Consider the following 19,218-nt stretch of genomic DNA (forward strand, 5'->3'; position numbering starts at 1 on the left):
ATCACATCTGGGACCAAATAAATCAATTCCTGACTAAGGGGTTAAATGTCTGAAGAGCTGAGATTTACAACACTAGCTGTTGTAATCCCCGACATTACTCTCTCAAGCCTCTTGCCACCCAAAGGGTTTAGAAAAAAATCTGGGCTAATGAGAAAACAACAAATTGTTTCTCTCATTTCTGAAAATATAAAAGCAATTATGACTCCATTCGTAGGTGAAGCACCTAAGTTTCTTCCTAATGAAATAAGGACAAACCAGGTAGTCATATTAGCTCTTCCAGAAATAATTGATAATTGGTTATTAAGTGAAAAAGAAAACTAGGGAGAATCCAGATTGGACAGATTTATTTACGTTTTGAAGGTAAAATACTCTCAGAAAATAATAATTTCAGCTCCAAGACCTAAGGAATAACTTCCTCATCTTATCTAAAGAAAAAAAATACTGTAATTTCACAATCTTTTATGGCTTTGGAAAACCAAGTAATTTTTTTCACAATTAACTAATTATTAAAACAAAACTTGTTTATCCAATGTTTTTTTTCACATTAGCTCAATAATAATTGACAACGTGGGTGCTTTTTTCACAAGTTCAAACACAGGTAACAAGTTATATTTATTTATTTACTTGTTTGTTTATTACAGACATGTCAAACTCGCGACGTCATGTGACGTCACACAACGTATCGGGACGGTTTTGACACTGCCAGCAATGGGGTGGGCGCAGCTTCTGGATTATTCATCTGGCCTGCGGGCCAGCAGTTTGACACCCCTGGTTTATTAGATTTATTTGCTGCCCATCTTGACTTTGAGGCAACTTTGAGTGGCTTACAACATTAAAAGCTATAAAACCATAAAATATAAATATTTTAAAAATAATAAAATAGAATTACAATCAAAGATAAAATTACAGCTAAAAGATAAGAATGGAGGGAGCAGGGAGGTGGGATTTTCTCTTAATCCATTAACCACTCCCAGCATCACAGTCCTTCATTGGGGCCCCAAGCCACCTGGCAGAGCCAGGTCTTCAGGGGTCAGAAAGTAAGAAGGGTGGGAGCAGCTCTCGCCTCAGAGGGCAGGATATTCCTAAGGGCAGGAGCCATAGCAAAAAAGACTGTTCTTCTGGACTCTGCCAGCAGAATTCCTTGACCAAAGGCCCCCAGCACGCCTCTTCTGCCAGCATGGATGGGGTGGGCCAGTCTCACTGGGGTGATACGGTTCCTGAAGTAACTTGGACCTAGACTATGCAGGGTTTTAAAACTGATAACCAACACCTTGAATTGCACCCAGAAGCAAACTGACAGCCGGTGAGGTTTACAGAAGAGTGGTGTAACGCGGACCATTCTAGAGCCCCAAGAACTGCCTGTGCTGCTGCACTTTGCACCAGTTGGAGCTTCTGAATGGTCTTTAGTCCACACCTGAGAGGACCAAGGATTCAGTGACTGAATGCAGGGACTCCTGATCTAGGAAAGGCTGCTACTGGTGCCCAACATGAAGTTGTGCAAAGGTTCTCCTAGCCATGATTGCCACCTGAATCCAGGAGAACCACCAAGTTGCAGACTGGGTCTGTCTGGGTTAGTGCAACCCCATCCAGAACTAAGGATGTTAAAGTCCCATATCTTGAAGCTCCATGTACCCAAAGCCATTTGGTTTTAACAGCATTCAGTCAAAGCCTTTTGTCTCCCATTCAGCCCTCCCCCCCAACCCCTGGCTCCAGGTATCATGAAAGGGCAGCAACAGCATCACTTGGATCACTTGGAAATATAAAGTTGACTATCATCAGTGTACTGATGATACCTCAACCCATGGTGATGGATGATCTCACCCAGCAGCTTTATGTAGATGTGAAAAAGGAGTGGGGAGAGTACCAAGCCTTGAGCATGCTACAAAGGAGCTTCCATGGGCTAGATGACTCAGTCCCTATCAACACCAGTTGGGATCAGCCTTGGAGAAAGGAGCCAAAAACTATGCTGCCTAACTCTAAATCCCATAGATGGCCCAAAAGGATAATACAGTCAATGGTATTGAAGGCAGTGGAGAGGTCAAGGAGACCAAGGATGGTTGCACTACCTCCATCCTACTCTCACCAGGGATCATTGACAAATGAGATAAGACTGTTAAAACCTAGCATAAATAAATGGTTTGAAACTATTTTTTCTACAGTACACCATTTGTTAGCCTCTCCAGCACCCTGGGCATATCTTATTGCACCCTCATGCATCTCCATCTGCATGATGCAGTTGTTAGACCAGGACTGGGGAGACTCAGTTCTAAATCGAACGTCAGCATAGAAACATGCTGGATTATTCTGGACAGCTGCTTGCTCTCCTCAAGCTACCACACAGGGTTATTGTGGGGAAAATATGGAAATAAGTATTGAGAATTGTAATCCAAAACATGCAATATTGTATAATTATATTGCTGTTGCAGAAAGTTATCAGGGAAGAAGTACATTGCGCTTTAAAAGTTAAAACATGATGAAAAGGGTACAGGTAGTCCTCGACTTACAACAGTTCATTTAGTGACCATTCAAAGTTACAACAGCACTGAAAAAAGTGACTTATGACTATTTTTCACACTTACAACAGTTGCAGCATCCCCCATGGTCATGTCATCAAAATTCAAAGTCTTGGCATCTGACTCATATTTATGATGGCTGCAGTGTCCTGGGGTCATGTGATCAGCTTTTGCAATCTTTTGACATGCAAACCCAATGGGTAATCTGGATTCACTTAACAACCATGTTACTAACTTAACAACTGCAATGGTTCACTTAACAACTGTAGAAAGAAAGGTTGTGAAATGGGGCAAAACTCATTTAATAAATATCTCACTTAGCAACATATATTTTGGGCTCAATTGTGGGTGTAAGTTAAGTACTACCTGTATTTTGTCCACCTGTATATTAAAAAAAAGATTAACCCCCCTCTGTCCATAGTGAACAGATTTTTCCACCATGAAAGGACAAACAATAGATTGATTTTATTTCTATTAGTTTATCCTATAATAAATCCACTGGGAACAATCTCCCAGGCTTATTCCCAACCAGATAATGGTGGAATTATTTTAATTCTTATTTCCCATGTTGCTTTCTTTGTAAGATAATGTACATCTACTGTAAGTATTCATACATGTATGACAATACATTTTATTTATTTAATTATAAAAAATTGAATTTGCATTTAATTATTGAAAATACATCTCAGCGTTTCCAATTCCCAAATCAATCATAGTAGATGCGTTTGGAATTTCAGTTTCTTAAATATTATTACTACTGCATCAGTGTGAACACTTGTAATGGGGATTACCATTTCTTGGGGGAGGGGGAGGGGAAATCAGAATATTGTATTCTATTAATGCATAATTTGAAAAGCACCTACCAATGCTGCAATGTTTAATTAAGTGGGTTATCTAATTTAGAGTGGATAGTTAACTTTGAGTGCTTAAGCAATTGTTTAAAAAAGCTCAGTTTAAGAGATAACAGCATATCTCCTGTTTTTTTTTTTAAAGTTCTTATACTGAACTTTGCTATTAGGCATTTAAAGGGTTTATCTCTTGAGTTGTAATCTTCTGACTGATACCTGAAAATAGGACCTAATCATTCAGACCTGAAAAGCTATTCTCTACGGTTTATTTAGATAAGTGCTGTGCATTGCTTTGTTTAGAATAAGCTCCAAATGGAGTAAATGATTGATAATATAGTATATACTTGGATCATACTCTATTTTTGCCATTATTGCACATGAAACCTTAAAAAGTGCTGTTGTAATAGTTTTTTCATTTCTTCTTTAATTTCTGGTAATAGTTCCTAATATTTTGTCTTAAGTATGTCCAGTTAAATATTTCTTGTGGCATTTTAAACTGTGGAGACAGAAAGATGCAGAAAGATACAGTTAGAGTCTTCTTGTGAGGGCCATATATATTACTGAATATTTTTGGTATTACCTGAAGATTAAACAAAGTTATTGTGAAAAATTGCAACCATTTATTCTTTGCTCTTTCTATTCTAAAAGAGACACAAGGAGTTTGTTAGCTATGGAAATAACTATTTAAAACATGTCTGACTCATCAGTTTAATTCCACATTTTCCTTAAAATAGAGAGTTAGGAATTACATTTCCTACCACACTTTGAACGCTTGGCTTTAAAGATTGGATCAGCCTTCTCAGTGCTTTTTTGTAAAACAAAAAGGTGCCGGAACTCACACATGTCATACAACCTGCCTTGCCTACCCTACAAGGTTCCATCCAAAAAAGGTGCCGGAACTCCGTTCTGAGCGTTCTATGACAAAAAAAGCCCTGAGTCTTCTGATAAGGGCCAGCAAAGTAGAGAGAGAGTCAGGTGGCTTTTCTTTTCCACTCTATTGGTCGAGACTCTAGAAAGAGTACAGGGAAGAGCAACAAAGATGATTGGGGGACTGGAGGCTAAAACATATAGGGAACGGTTGCTGGAATTGGGTATGTGTAGTTTAACAAAGAGAAGGGTGAGGGGTGACATGATAGCAGTGTTCCAATATCTCAGGGGCTGCCACAAAGAAGAGGGAGTCAAGCTATTCTCCAAAACATCTGAGGGCAGGACAAGAAGCAATGGATGGAAACTAGTCAAGGAGAGAAGCAACCTAGAACTAAGGAGAAACTTCCTGACAGTTAGAACAATTAACCAGTGGAACAACCTGCCTCCAGAAGTGGTGAATGCTCCAACACTGGAAGTTTTTAAGAATAAACTGGCCAGCCATTTGTCTGAAATGGTATAGGGTTTCCTGCCTGAGCAGGCGGTTGGACTAGATGACCTCCAAGTCCCTTCCAACTTCTTCTTCTTCTTCTTCTTCTTCTTCTTCTTCTTCTTCTTCTTCTTCTTCTTCTTCTTCTTCTTCTTCTTCTTCTTCTTATTATTATTATTATTATTATTATTATTATTATGATTATGATTATGATTATGATTATGATTATGATTATGATTATGATTATGATTATGATTGTGATTGTGATTGTGATTGTGATTGTGATTGTGATTGTGATTGTGATTGTGATTGTTATTTATTATTCCCAGAACACTTACTTGCCAGTAAGCTAAATATCCTCGACATAGCAGTGCTAATGATAAAAATAACAATAATAATGAAAATGAAAAGTAAATTCAGTGGTATCATTTCCTGTCTAGTAGTACATTTAACAGCACTTTTCCCCTTAGATGTTGCTGCTGCAAATTGACAAAACGGAAAAACACCGGCACGGTTCACATAAAGAACAAAGGAAGACTCCCAGGTATTATTTGTGAAAAACAGTATGCTTTATTACTAGTTTATTCTCCCAACTTTCTAATGTGCAAAGCAAAGATATCTATGAAGATGTATAATGTGATTTAATTTCAGCTGTTTACATGTTATGGTAAATTTTGTGTTGGACATTTTTATTTTCTTCCATTCAATTGTGCCTAATCCTTGGCTGGGTCCCTGCAGTTTTCTTCGTAAGGTTTTTCTGAAGTGGTTTGTCCTTACCTCCTTCCTAGGCTGGGAGAAAATGATTGGGTGAGATCATCCAGCTGGCTTTGTGCCTAAGGTGGGATTAGAACTGGGTTCCTGGTTTTATCCTGATACCTTAACCACTACACCAAACTGGCTCTACATATACAGCACAAAAATACTAAAAGAAGACGATGCAGAAGATCAAGACCTGTTTAATGTTGTCACAGAATGTAAAAGTAAAGGTAAAGATTTTCCCTATCCAGTTGTGTCTGACTTTAGAGGGTGGTGCTCATCCAGAGGGTGGTGCTCATTTCTTAGCTGAGGGAGCAAGCATTGTCCTAGGACACTTTCGTGGACCAGCATGACTATACGCTGAGGGGCATGGAACTCTGCTATCTTCCCACTAGGAACAGGAGCTCACCTTTATTTCATGGTGCTTTGGTCTTGAGCTGCCAGCCTTCTGGTCAACAAGCCCAGCATCTTAACCGCTAGGCCACCAAGTCCCCATCACAGAATGTAGGATGTAGAATAACAGATGAGTTATAACAAGACAGATTCCTTTGAAGATGAACTTCTTACATTGAATTTGATAGTAGAGAAAATTATGTAGAGAGCTCTGGATTCTTATTCTTCCCTGATGTATTTAGCAAGAGATTGGACGGGGACAGCCATCTGCCACGAACAATTTAATTTTAATTCCTGCACGAAGCAGAGGATTGGACTTGATGGCCTCTGTGTCTCTTCCAATTCTAGAATTCTATGAAAACTGTTCCATCTGCTAAGTGACAATCCCTCAGAAAGTTAAAGGCAGCATTCATATTTCCCATTAACTTTCCCCCTAAATATGTCTAATTTTATTTTTCACAGATTTAGGTTTTGGACTCATTACCAGTTTGGATGCTCTCTAGATTGCTGATATCCTTCAAAATCTCTAGTCCAGGATTGCACTCAATCCTCCAAAAGAATATAATATAATATAAATAAGAAATAATATAATACAGTGGTATCTCAGTACTCTTAGTTAAATATTTCCAGGAGGTGCAATAAGTACCAAAAAAATGAGTACCAAACAATGTTTCCCCATAAGGAATAATATAGTGGGTCACAAGGCAACTGGAATAGACAAGTTCTAGCTTGTGCATCGAACACCAAACAAATGAGTACCGGGACAAAATTTTTGCATCAAAGTGCATTAAGTACCTAATTCAGTGACTTCTGAAACAGTTGAATAACAAGGTATCACTGTATATTACAATATAAAATATATAAAAAACTATATATGCAATGCTAGCTCCCTCGGCTAAGAAATTTGGATTTTTTTGTTTCTATTTCAGAGAAATACTAGTTAAAAAACATAAATGTTACAAACATATGCTTAAGTTGAAAAGCCAAAATTAATAATTCAGTACTTAATTTGAATAAAATTTTTAATTTAATTAAAATCATACTTCTATAGTCAAACAGATCTTTCAATATTATGAAAATAAATTTTAGAATGGTATGATATGGTGTGTTGATATGTCTGTCTGTCTGTGTGTGTATATTTATATATATGTGTGTGTGTGTGTATTTATATATATATGTAGATCTTTGGTCATTCGGGTTTTTCCCCACATAGAATTGGAGGTATCAGGGCAACGTTTCGATGAAATATATATATGTGTGTGTGTGTGTGTGTAGGTCTTGGCGTATTCGGGTCTTTTCCCATGTAAGATTGATAGTGTCTTGGCGACGTTTCGATGAGGTCCCACTCGTCATCTCCCACTCGTGTTTTTGGAGGATCTTGCTGATTCTGTCTGTGGTCCCTTTTAAGTATGGGAGGAGGGCTTTGCCATTTTCTTGTTCTCTGTCTTGGGTTTTTGTGGGTGTCTCTCTTTGGATTAAATTGGTAATCATGTTTCTTTGGAATCCATTGGCTGTTAGTACATTAGTGAGAGTGTGTAGTTTGGTTTTTAGGTGTTGTTCGTCAGCTAGGTGTTTTGTTCTGGAGATGAGTGTCTTGGCTACACAACATCAAAACAGCATTCTACACAGACAGAAAAATATCCACCATCCTAAGAAACCCCAAAGACATAATTGGGTTAGAAAACCAAGGAGTATATGAAATCCCATGCACCACCTGCCCCACCACATACATCGGACAGACCAACAGAAGAATAAGTGCATGCATTGAAGAGCACAGGAACTCACTCAGAAAGGGAGAACAAACTTCATCCCTGTTCCAACACTTTAAAGCCACGGGACATGAAATTGATTTTAAAAAAACCAAAACTATCGCCAAAATTGAACATTTTAACAACAGAATAATCAGAGAAGCCATTGAGATAGAAAAACGCCCCCACAGCATGAACAAACAAGATGATACCTCTCACCTACCAGCCATTTGGAAACCCGCCTTGATTGACAGACGAGTCCCAACCACCAAGGATGATACCAGACCCAAACTCATGATAACATCACATGACATCACCACCACACAACCATTCAAAAAGCAAATCCGAACCCACAATGATAACGACACACAACCACAAAACAGAAACCTAACTACAGCTGCAACATCAGGCACTTTAAACCCCTCCAAACCACACAATAAGCAAACTGACACCCACTATAAAAACATGGCACTACCACAAACACGGAGACGAACAAAAGCAGCACAACTCACCAGTACAGGTCTAAGGCTGGCAGCTGAGACCAGCCCATCCACTCAAAACACACCCCCACCCAATCAGAACACAGCCCCCATTCAAAACACCCCCCCACCCAATCAGAACACAGCTAACCCCCCACTCAATCAGAGCACACCTCCACCCACAGAACACACCCCCTCTGGCAGTTTAAAAAAGAGGAACAAACAGCCACTACCACATGCTTCTCCCGGAAGAACGAAGCTGAAGCCACCAGCCATGGGATTCCATTGAAATGTTGCTCCTACACCTTCAATTCTACGTGGGAAAAAACCCGAATGACCAAAGATCCATATATATATATATATATATATATATATATATATATATATATATATATATATATATATATATATATATATATATATATAGCAGTCTTCTGCTGTGCTGCTTACCTTGCGTAACATGCTAAATCTTGTAACGTAGCATAACATTGTAGTGTTACTTTAGCAGCTGATCACTGTGGAAAAGACATATAATTGTATGTTAAACAGTATCCTTTAATAAAAAATACAGTAGCTATCTAAAATTACCATTAGCTGCTAAAGATCCCTTTCTCTGTATCATGGGCACAATTCAACTATAAATCCTTCACACTTGACTGCTTTTGTTAAGATGGAGGCCTGCCCAGTCCCAAGCATGATATTTAAACACAATGCTAAGTGTTATGTGGTTTATGTATAATTCACTTAAGCTGTTATAAGTAGGGTTCATGTGTTATATTAATCCAAACTACATCAATTCACCTGATGGCATATATTATTTATGGATTGTGTTAATTTGGGGTTCTTTTTAACTGACTACAGGGTTAATTTAATATTTTTTAATTTGGTTCTTAATTTTTGTATTTTGGATTTTTAATTCCCTGTAAACCGCCCTGAGTCCTCAGGGAATAGGGCGGTATATAAATATAACTAAATAAATAAATAAATAAATAAATATACAGTTTAGCCTTAGGATAATGAATTTCTTAATTTATATTGGATTTGATCATGTTAGCTGAGATGTATTGGGCAACTATTCTGTATATGGCAGCTCTAGCCAGATTGCCCATATTGATTGGAGATATTGTAGAGAAAGACCTGGATCAGCTTAGGGTAGCCAAAATCAGAATGTGTCTGACAGCATCTTTTGATTAATACATTTTATTAAAAGGCATAAGGTTTTGTGAACTGCAACTCATTCTCTCAGCTGAATGGATGGCAAAACTGATGTAACATTTAAACTGAGATAAAGTGGAGAGGGGAAAAAGGGGGGGGACCAATGATTATGCAGATGTAAATTACATGTAAGACATTATTAATTATTAATTAACAAATGTAACATGTTCCAATCAAATCCTTTTTTTATTATGGCCATAGACCAGCATATGCAATGTGTTAAAAACCCACTATGTTTGCTGAGACTTCAGAGATGTTGAAAGCTTTTGATATATGTGAATTCAGCAGTCTCTCATTTAATTTTGCTTGTAAAGTTTCTTTGTTCCAAATAGCTACTTTGAGATTTGTAGTAGTGTCCTAGGATGTTAAAGTACTCTGATATGAATTTGACTTTGCTTTGAGTCCTGATGTCAAACTTATCCATTAATTATTTTGTGCAAAGTCTGATCTGTTTGTCCTACAGAAAATTCAGAGGGCACTGCTGACAAATGATGGCATACATCACATTAGGGAAGACTATGGGAAAGTGCTTCTAAACTTAGTGTGAAATTGTCAAGGCCTGTGATGATGCAAAATAGATATCTGGTTTTGTTTCTGAGTCCCATGTTAGTATTATTGCTGTATTGTTTTTCTATTGTGGTTTGTGAAAATCTATTCCAGGTTGAGTGGCTGAACATATGAAACTGTGGGCCTGTTAGCATGAGCTTGAGAAAGTGCAATGTCATTATCCAGGATGGGTTATAGCTTACAGATAGTCTTCGCCATGTGGCCATAATTGGGACAGAATTTTTATTGCTAAGCAAGGCGGTTGTTATGTGAGATGCCCAATTTTACAAACTTTTTTTGCCATGGTTGTTAAGTTAATAATTTCTGTTGTTACATGAATCATGCTGTCATTAACAAATCTGGTTTCCCACACTGACTTTGCTTGACAGAAGCTGGCTGGGAAGGTCACTAATGGTGATCAATGACCCTGGGACCCCACAACCATTGTAAATATATGCTAGTTGCCAAGTATCTGATTTTTGATGATGCGACTGTGGGGTTGCTGTGACAGTCATAATTGTGAGGACTGGTTGTAAGTCAGTTTTTTCAGTTCCATTGTAACTTCAAATGGTCGCTAAATGAATGGTGGTAAGTCAATGACTACCTGTAGTAATAATGTGTTGAGTGGCTTGAGTTGTGAGCTCTAGGTGACAACTAGTAGTTACTAAGGCATGAATGATCACGAGCAGTGCCTTCTGATATAAGGAAAAGCTGCAACTGGCTGCCACCTGCTCCTTAAACTGGACCTTGAGCACGAGGACCCCCAGACAGAACACCAACTGGGGCAGTGTAACCCCAGCCAGAGTTAAAAATGGAAAATCACTAGCTGCAGCCACTCAGTTTTGTCAGATTGAAGTAATACAAGTACATCTTCTAGGTACTGGGAAAGCACCTTTACAACATCACTAGGATGGCCCAGAGCAAAAAAGTATCATTACCATATTGCTGATACTTGACCTCATGCTTTTCAGAAGATCTCATACAATGGTTTTATGTATATGTTAAATAGGAGTGGGGAAATTGCTGAGCCCTGTGATAGCTTTCACAAGCATTGATTGGAACTGGCCTTGTAGGAAAGAGAGGAGCTACTGAAGAACCATGATTTCCACTCTCAACTTCCCCAGCTGGTCTGAAGAATACCAGGTTCAATAGTACCACAAGGTGCTGAGATATACTATCCCCATTCTGAGCTCTGGCCCAGTCATTTACAAGTAGGATCAATGCTGTTTTGCTATACAGTATATGACTTGACTTGAAACTTGTTTTAACAGGTCCAGATAACTGACCTTCTCCAGACCCCTTTGAAGCTGCAGGCCTACCATATTTTTAACAACAACCATTCTTTAAAAATGAGACATTGGAGAACTGGATGAGACTTAGCCATTTGTTAAAAATGTCTGAATGGAATCAGTTTGACAATTGTTAAATATCCACTTTCAGCACCTGTATTTTATTTCCCCTGAATTGAAGAAGGCTAGGACTGAGGACAGGGGTCATAATCATAAAATGATATTAGAATCCAAATCCCCATATTTTTAAAATATGCAATGTAACATTTTATTGAATCTCAGCTAAAGGACACTGGAATAGCGGACAAGAGAAGACAGATACCATATGTATGAACTTTGTGAAAATCTGGCAGTCCACATGATCTTATTATAAAAGACTGGACTACCTATGAGAAGCAAGAAAGATATATAACATATGTTTCATGGACTCCCCCATCCCTTCAATATCTATTTCAGTCTTACTGCTCTGAATATTGCGTTATATTTAGCACAAATGTATATGCATTTCTTTGCTATCCTACTGCAGTTCATAAATAAATCACCTATTATCTGTTTGAGATCTCTAACAGTTTGCTGCTAATCCTCAATGGATTAATATGCTTTCAGTGATAATCCTTTCATCTGTTGAAGTTCAAAGATACTTAATCACTAAAGTTAGTGCTTCATAGAATTTCCAGTAAAATGGTACCGTCTTCCATCTTTAATAGAACAATATAAATATTCTATGCCATTTGTCTGGCTCTTAATAACTGTACATCTCAGCAAATGACAACTTGTTCCATGTGTAGTCATAACATTCATATCAAGAAGGTTTTTCTTTTACTTTTTTTTTAGAATAATGGGCAGCATATTTATAGCCAGCCATTACCTAGTATATCTACTATTAAAGTTATGAGCAGCAGGGAAGTGAGACACACAGAAGAGAATATTTGCAGCTCAGGGTTGAACTGTGGGGTCCTTGGTGCTCCCTGATTTTGGTTGTTTTCTTTCAGAAGTTTCATTACTAAAGTAGGCCACATCAGTGCTAGCAGGGAGTCAATTTTTTATGCATCAAATTCATGTTCTGCCACTGTTGTCCATTATCTTGAAGCCACTTTTGAAAAAAGAAAGAGGCAGCAAAAGAAAATAAAAATAAAAAATGTGAATATGCCATCAAAATAGGGCGTTATGGTCTTATGGTATCAGTGGAAATAAATTCTGCTTCAAGGTCACTATGCATTACGTAGCTGGCACTTGGCTCTGTTGATTAGTACTTCAGCCAAAGGCAAACTGCCATTACACAAGAACTACATTTGGACAGAATAAGAAATTTGGACATGTTAGAGGAAATAGAATACTTGCTTTGAGATAATTTAAATTGGTAGAGGATTGGGTTCAGAAGAAGCATACATCTGATTTTGAACTTGGCAACTCTTTCGGTTGGTTTAGACACATATTTTCAACTCAGAAGCAATTTGGCTTTTAAAACAGCCAAAATAAATTTCCCTTAATCACTTCCAACCTGTTAGCAGATGGGTAAACAGCTTTTTTTATAACTGGGGCAAACAAAATACTTTAGTATCAGCCAGGAATAATTAGTGGCAATACATAAATCAAAGTATATATTTCAAGATAGATAGATAGATAGATAGATAGATAGATAGATAGATAGATAGATAGATAGATAGATAGATAGATAGATAGGCAGGCAGGCAGGCAGGCAGGCAGGCAGGCAGGCAGGCAGGCAGGCAGGCAGGCAGGCAGGCAGGCAGGCAGGCAGGCAGGCAGGCAGACAGACAGACATATACTCAGTGGTGGGATTCAGCTGGTTCACACCACTTCGGCAGAACCGGTAGCTAATTTTTTGTTGCCCTGGCCCAGAATGGAGTTCCGGAAGCGGCATCCATGAGAGAACCAGTTGTTCACATATTTGAATCCCACCACTGCATATACTGTGTTTATACATGTACATATAGCTGTATTCAGGGCTTTTTTTCTCATAGAACGCTCAGAACGGAGTTCCGGCACCTTTTTTGGATGGAACCTTGTAGGGTAGGCAAGGCGGGTTGTATGACATGGGTGAGTTCCGGCACCTTTTTCTTTTACAAAAAAAGCACTGGCCGTATTACAGGAGCAGTATCACAGTGATTACCCTCTAGTTAATGAGTTGTAACATTTGGAAAAAAAGATTTGTTTTGCCAGTTGAATAAGAAACATAGCAGTAAAATACAGTAACTAATGTATTAGAAGACTATATTAGCACAACTATATCATTGGCAAATATGTATCCATAGAATAATTTATTTGTTGCGTGTGGATGGAACATAGACTGCACATAGAGCACAGTTATGTTGTACCTATCAATCTCAAGATTCCTGCAGTAGAAATCTTGACTTCTATTTATTCAAATGAGGAGTGGGCATAAATAGATATTGGAGAGGTTTTACATCTGAAACATTTTGGTGTGGAATAGATTGTTCCAAGATTACTAGAATTTCAAAGCTTGAAAATGATTTGTGATAAGGACAGATAAGCTTAATTTTTTTGTTTAACCAATTTATATGACCAATGTATATACTTGGATACAGAATAAACAGTAATAAGCAATAAAACATGTAATGAAACAAAGTTATGATGATTATGTTATCCATTGAGTTGTGTCTGCATCTTCGCAATTCTATGGGCCAGGTCTCTCCAAAATTTCTGATCTTCTTTGAGTTTTTCTAGGTTGTGTCAACTTTGATGGTAATCCAGATGTTAGGTTCTTTGATGGCCTGGTTTCCTTTTACCGTTAACTCTTCTAAAACACAATTGCTTTCTCCAGTAAATTTCCCCGCATGACATGGCCAAAGTAATTGAGATGCAGTTTCGTGATTTTGCCTTCAGGGATGTCTGGTGTTATGTGCTCTAACACTTGCTTGTTAGTCACCTTTACTGTCCAAGGAATATGTAGGAGCCTTCTCCATCACCACAGCACAAATGAGTCAGTTTTCTTCCTGTCTTGCTTTTTTAATTTCCAGCTTTCATAACCATAGGTAGTTATGGGGAACACAAGAAAGCAGATTAACCTACATTAGGTTGCCAGGCTGATATCCTTGCTTTTCCATATTTGGCTCATGTTATCATTGCTATACTGCTCAGTGCAATCCAATGTTTTATTCTGTGCTGCATGCACAGCTTTGAGCTCTCTGCAATTCTAGGAAAGTGAATTTTTCTTCACTGTCAGTTCTGAATGTTTTCATTCCTTGCAGTAGTCATGAGCTTGCTCTTTTTGATGTTTAGAAAGAGACCAAAATTCTCGCTTTATTCTTTGATTTTCTTGATCAGATGTTCCAGATCTTCTTTGATTTCTGAGAGAAAAGTTATATTATTATTAGCATATTGAAGACTGTTGATGTTTCTTCCACCAATCTTTACCATAATTTTTGATTCTTCAAGATTTAGCTTCCTCATGATCATTTTGATATATAGATTGAATAAGAAAGGGGAGAGAATGCAACCTTGTCGCACTCCTTTCTCTATCTTAAAATGAAACAAAGTAGAAAAACATAATTGAGAACAACAGCATGCAGACACACACCCGGGAAATGTTACTGTGTGAGCTGCCAGTCTGTCTCTTCTACAACACAATTTAAATATGTGAATGTATATATTAGCAAGCATTCACTAAAAAGTGAATGACTACACACAGCATAAAAATTATTGAGGAATTATTCATGAACTCATATAAGTCACATTAATTTGTAAATATTTGGGATGTTATAACAAAAACATATTTCATCAGCTTTAACTAGATTGCTTGGAAGCAAATTAGTATAAATTGTACTACTATTTTTTAATTATGATTTTGAGTTGATAAAGTTATTTAAAATATTTATATTCTCACTGCAATGCAAAACATCTTCATATGGTATACAGCATTAAAATTTAAATGCAATAGGATTTATAATAATGCAATAAAACATAGAACTACGAGCTCCTTGGAACATAGAATCGGGGCAAATTACAGCAGTGTGGTGAAATAAATATTAAAAGTTTGTCAAACAATGAAACCTCCAAAATTTTCAGTGTAACCCACTCCCTGAAACCCAGAAATTATGCCCTTAAATCAAATTGTTTCTGTTTCATTTCAACAAAACATTTGGAATTATAAGAGAAACAGATGGTAAATGAAAGCAATATTACTGGTTAGCTTGATTATAATTAAAAATAATAAAATAATAATGGTGATGAAGTTAATAATAGTGATATAAATAGGTCTAGTGATGATGATAATTGGCTTCAGAAAACATTTGTAATATTATGTTTTTTGTCCAACTTATTTTGAACTTGTCCCTGCCATTATGGCTTCCAAAATAATATTGAATGGAACTTTCAGACCTAGAAAAATGTGTGTATATATACTTTCCTTTCTTTCAATAATCTCTTTTTCTATCTGTTCCAAAGAAAAGGTTAAACCAATAAATCAATTGGTTATATTTCTGTTGCTGTTTGCCTTAGCCAGATGCATTTTATTCAGAAACAGACTTCAATATTCCTTACAAATATCTCTTTCTTTTGCACAATATTCCTTAATCTATCTGAACTCTCACATTGCTGTTTTCCTCAGAAAGTTTATGACACTTCATATATCCATACAAAAATGTGAGGCACTTTTAAAGAAATGTGAATTTAAACTCATGAGATTTAATGTGTGAAGCTCTGTTTTATAGTTTCTATGCAGTATGGCAGGTATTCTTCTGAAGCATTAACATAGTTATAATTTTTATTTCAGTGTGCTGAACCCCAAAATCAATTGGAACCATTTGTGTTTTCTAATGTTAGTATTAGAGAGAAAAAAGGGAGAATAAAACTGCATTGTTTTGAATGCCTTTTTGGATTTCAGCCACAGGTTGGATGGCAATATGGCTTCATATTCTCCACTTCCAGAAATTTCCATTCTTTTATATTGAAATATTTAATTATCCATTTGTTTCCATGTTTATTGCAATTGATTCTAAGCACTGCATTTAGTTTAAAGCAAAGCCTTCCTAACTGCCTCCCTCTCTTCCCCTCTCCTCCCCTCCCCTCCCCTAGAAAACGAAGGCAGCTAAATATAGTTAATGAGAAAGTGAAAAGGATTGGACCACATTTAGACATATTTGAAGCTTTTAATAAAGTCCGAAAAATACACACACTGGAAAAAATTGCTTCAGCTGCCATCTGTATTCAAAAACTTTTCAAAGGATGGTTTGAACGTAGTAAATTTACCAGAATAAAAGTGAAGGTAATGTATTTGACTTTCATTAATATGAGATATTGTGATATACTATAATGGATTATATCTCTGATGTGTTTGCATTACTGTAGGTAGTGCCTTGTCCAGCTTCAACAGTAATGATTTATATAAAATAACATTAGTCTCAAAATTTGAAAGGTGCAGAGTTGATTTATACAAGAAATAATCCCTATGCTCATCTGAATACCCAATGATTTTTTAGAGCCCATACTAGAGAATACTGGGCTATTTGGACAAATAGTCTGGTCTATTAAAAGGGCAGCTTTCCATTTAGCACAAAAATATATTGTCCGCAGTCTCAAACTCAATATGGACTTCATTTTACCTATCATCAAGTTGTTATACACAACAACCTATACCTTGTTCCAACCATTCTATGATTGTCCTGGCTTCTTTTTGTCTTCTGGCTAATTTTGCATTGTAGCCATATCTTTTTGGTGTGAAAAACTAGTATTTTCTGCCCCCCAAATGTTCCCCCCCCAAAAAAGCAACTGGGCTTTGTTTTTCCTTGAAGTTATTTTGCTTCTCATCTAAGAGAATAGTGGTGCAGAATAGAAAGATTTATATTCCTTGCAGTCATCTGGTTGTTAGCTCTGATTCTGAGAGTTGTTGAGGCCCCTTGGAGGTTTCTCTATGCCATCAGGATCACCTGAATAATGCAAATGGGTGTGGAACCTTTTTAGAATTACTGAAAGGACTGTGTTGTAAACAGGAGATAGACCTGATCACATTTCTTCCCTTCTGTTGAGAGAGGGTTGTTCAATTTTAGCATAGATGCCCTCTTTGACTCCTTTTTCAAACCAGTGGTCCTCTCTGTCCAGAATGTGGGCTTTTTTGTCTTCAAAAGAGTGTCCTTGGTCTCTCAAATGCAGATAGATTGCTGAATCTTGTCCTGATGAGTTTGTTCTCTTATGTTGTGCCATGTGTTTATGAAATGGTTGTTTTGTTTCTCCAGGGAACATATCTGCACATGACTCACTGCATTGTACTGCAGATATCACATTGCTCAGTTTGTATCTGGCTGTTTTATTCTTGGGGCAGACAAGCTTCTGCCTTAGTGTATACTTGGGTTTAAAGGGTGCATGTATTTTGTGTTGCTGTAAAATCCTCCTGAACTATTCTGATATTACTACAATCAGTGGTGGGATTCAGGTAGTTTGCACCACTTTGGCAGAACCAGTAGCTAATTTTTTGTTGCCCAGGCCCAGAATGGACTTCCAAAAGTGGCATCCACACATAGAACTGGTTGTTCACATATTTGAGTCCCACCACTGCCTACAATCTATGGAATGACAACATTGCTTTGTTTATTGTTCTCCTCTTTGTCTTTTATGGAGGAGCTACTGCTGGGACTTTTTGGGGGGGGGGAATTTGATGAAGGCCCAGTTGGGATAGCCACAAGTTCTGAGGGCTTCCTTGATGTGTTTTAGTTCTTTTTCTCTTGCATCTTTGCTGGTAGGCAGGCCCAGTGATGTAGGGTTCTGATCACTTCAAGGAAAAACAAAATCCAGTTGCCTTTTGTAAAAAAAAAAGGCACCTTTGGGACAACCATGACTTGGATGACTAAGAATCTCATAGACATCTAGTATTTTCTGCTACCAGATTTTTATCATTTCCATATATAGAACTTCAGCAGACTTAGATTTTTGCTATAAAATCCTTTAGTCTCTAGTGTGAAAATGCAATATTACAAGGGATTTTTATTTTCTTTTTGTGGCAGTCTCTGCAACATCTTCTTACTTTATGCACCTATAATTCTTTAGCCTGTAAATGTTTCTCCAATACCACTTTACATGTATGTATGCATGTATGCATGTATATATACACACACACATACATATATTTGTAATTACAGGCTAGGAACCATGGACCAAATCTATCAGCTGTTATAAAGGAGTATCGTAAAATGATGTTTCGAATTAAACGCCGTTGTGGCATCTTGGATACAACTACACCACTGATATTTGAACAACTGGAAGACTGGCTTGATAATAAAATGCGTATGTATTTCTTATCATATCTCTGCTAATTATTTCAAAAACTATTCAGTATCTTCAACTGAGGTGGCTTGCATTATCTCAAAGGTCTTGTCTTTTTTTTTTTTAGCAGAATTAGTAATATAAATGAGATCTTTTGGGAGAGACACCATAGTTTAGTGATAGAGCACACGTTTTCCCTGCAGAAACCCCAAATGCAATCTGTATTTTTATTTTTATTTTATTTTAATCCCATTTATATCCCGCCCTTCTCCGAAGACTCAGGGCGGCTTACACTCTAAGCACAAATCAATGTGCTTAGCAATAGCCTTCATTCTATGTATATGCCTGCTTATTAGGGCTTTCGCCCCCCCCCCAGTGGCATTATTACAAAGTCAGCTTATTGCCCCCAACAATCTGGGTCCTCATTTTACCTACCTCGGAAGGATGGAAGGCTGAGTCAACCTTGAGCCTGGTGGGACTCGAACCTGCACTAATTGCAGGCAGCTGGTGTTACTTAAGGAGGCATTAGCCCACTGCTCCACCAAGTCTCATTTTCATTATCATTTTCACTTAAATGAATCATGTGATTAACTGTTAGATCCTGGGCAGTAAGGATATATCTTGGTAAAATACTATTACTACTTTTCTGAGCACTGAGTTACAAAGTTGTATGTTCTGGCACAGCACTTTATGTTGCTAGCAGGTTTCTATGTTTCAGTGCAGATCTCTGGTCTAAAATACCATTCCCAACAAAAAGCAAGCAAACAAATGAGAAAGAAGCCTGCTTAAATGGTTTACCTTTTCTCCTTCTTGTACTTCCTCATCTGAGAAGCTTTAGCTG

General features: G+C 37.4%; 1 protein-coding gene across 1 annotated transcript in view; it reads left to right on the forward strand.

Annotated features, from left to right (window-relative positions):
• Nucleotides 1-19,218, forward strand: part of IQCM (IQ motif containing M) — a gene marked incomplete at its 5' end in the record, with an annotated part of 141,984 nt that overhangs the window by 55,239 nt on the left and 67,527 nt on the right. The window contains 3 exons of the mRNA XM_081333344.1: nt 5,186-5,259; nt 16,197-16,386; nt 18,254-18,398. Coding sequence (XP_081189470.1) covers nt 5,186-5,259; nt 16,197-16,386; nt 18,254-18,398 — 409 coding nt within the window. The remainder of the gene's footprint in view (nt 1-5,185; nt 5,260-16,196; nt 16,387-18,253; nt 18,399-19,218) is intronic.

The sequence above is a fragment of the Vipera berus genome (assembly GCF_964194415.1).
Source record: "Vipera berus genome assembly, chromosome: 7".
Taxonomy (NCBI): domain Eukaryota; kingdom Metazoa; phylum Chordata; class Lepidosauria; order Squamata; family Viperidae; genus Vipera; species Vipera berus.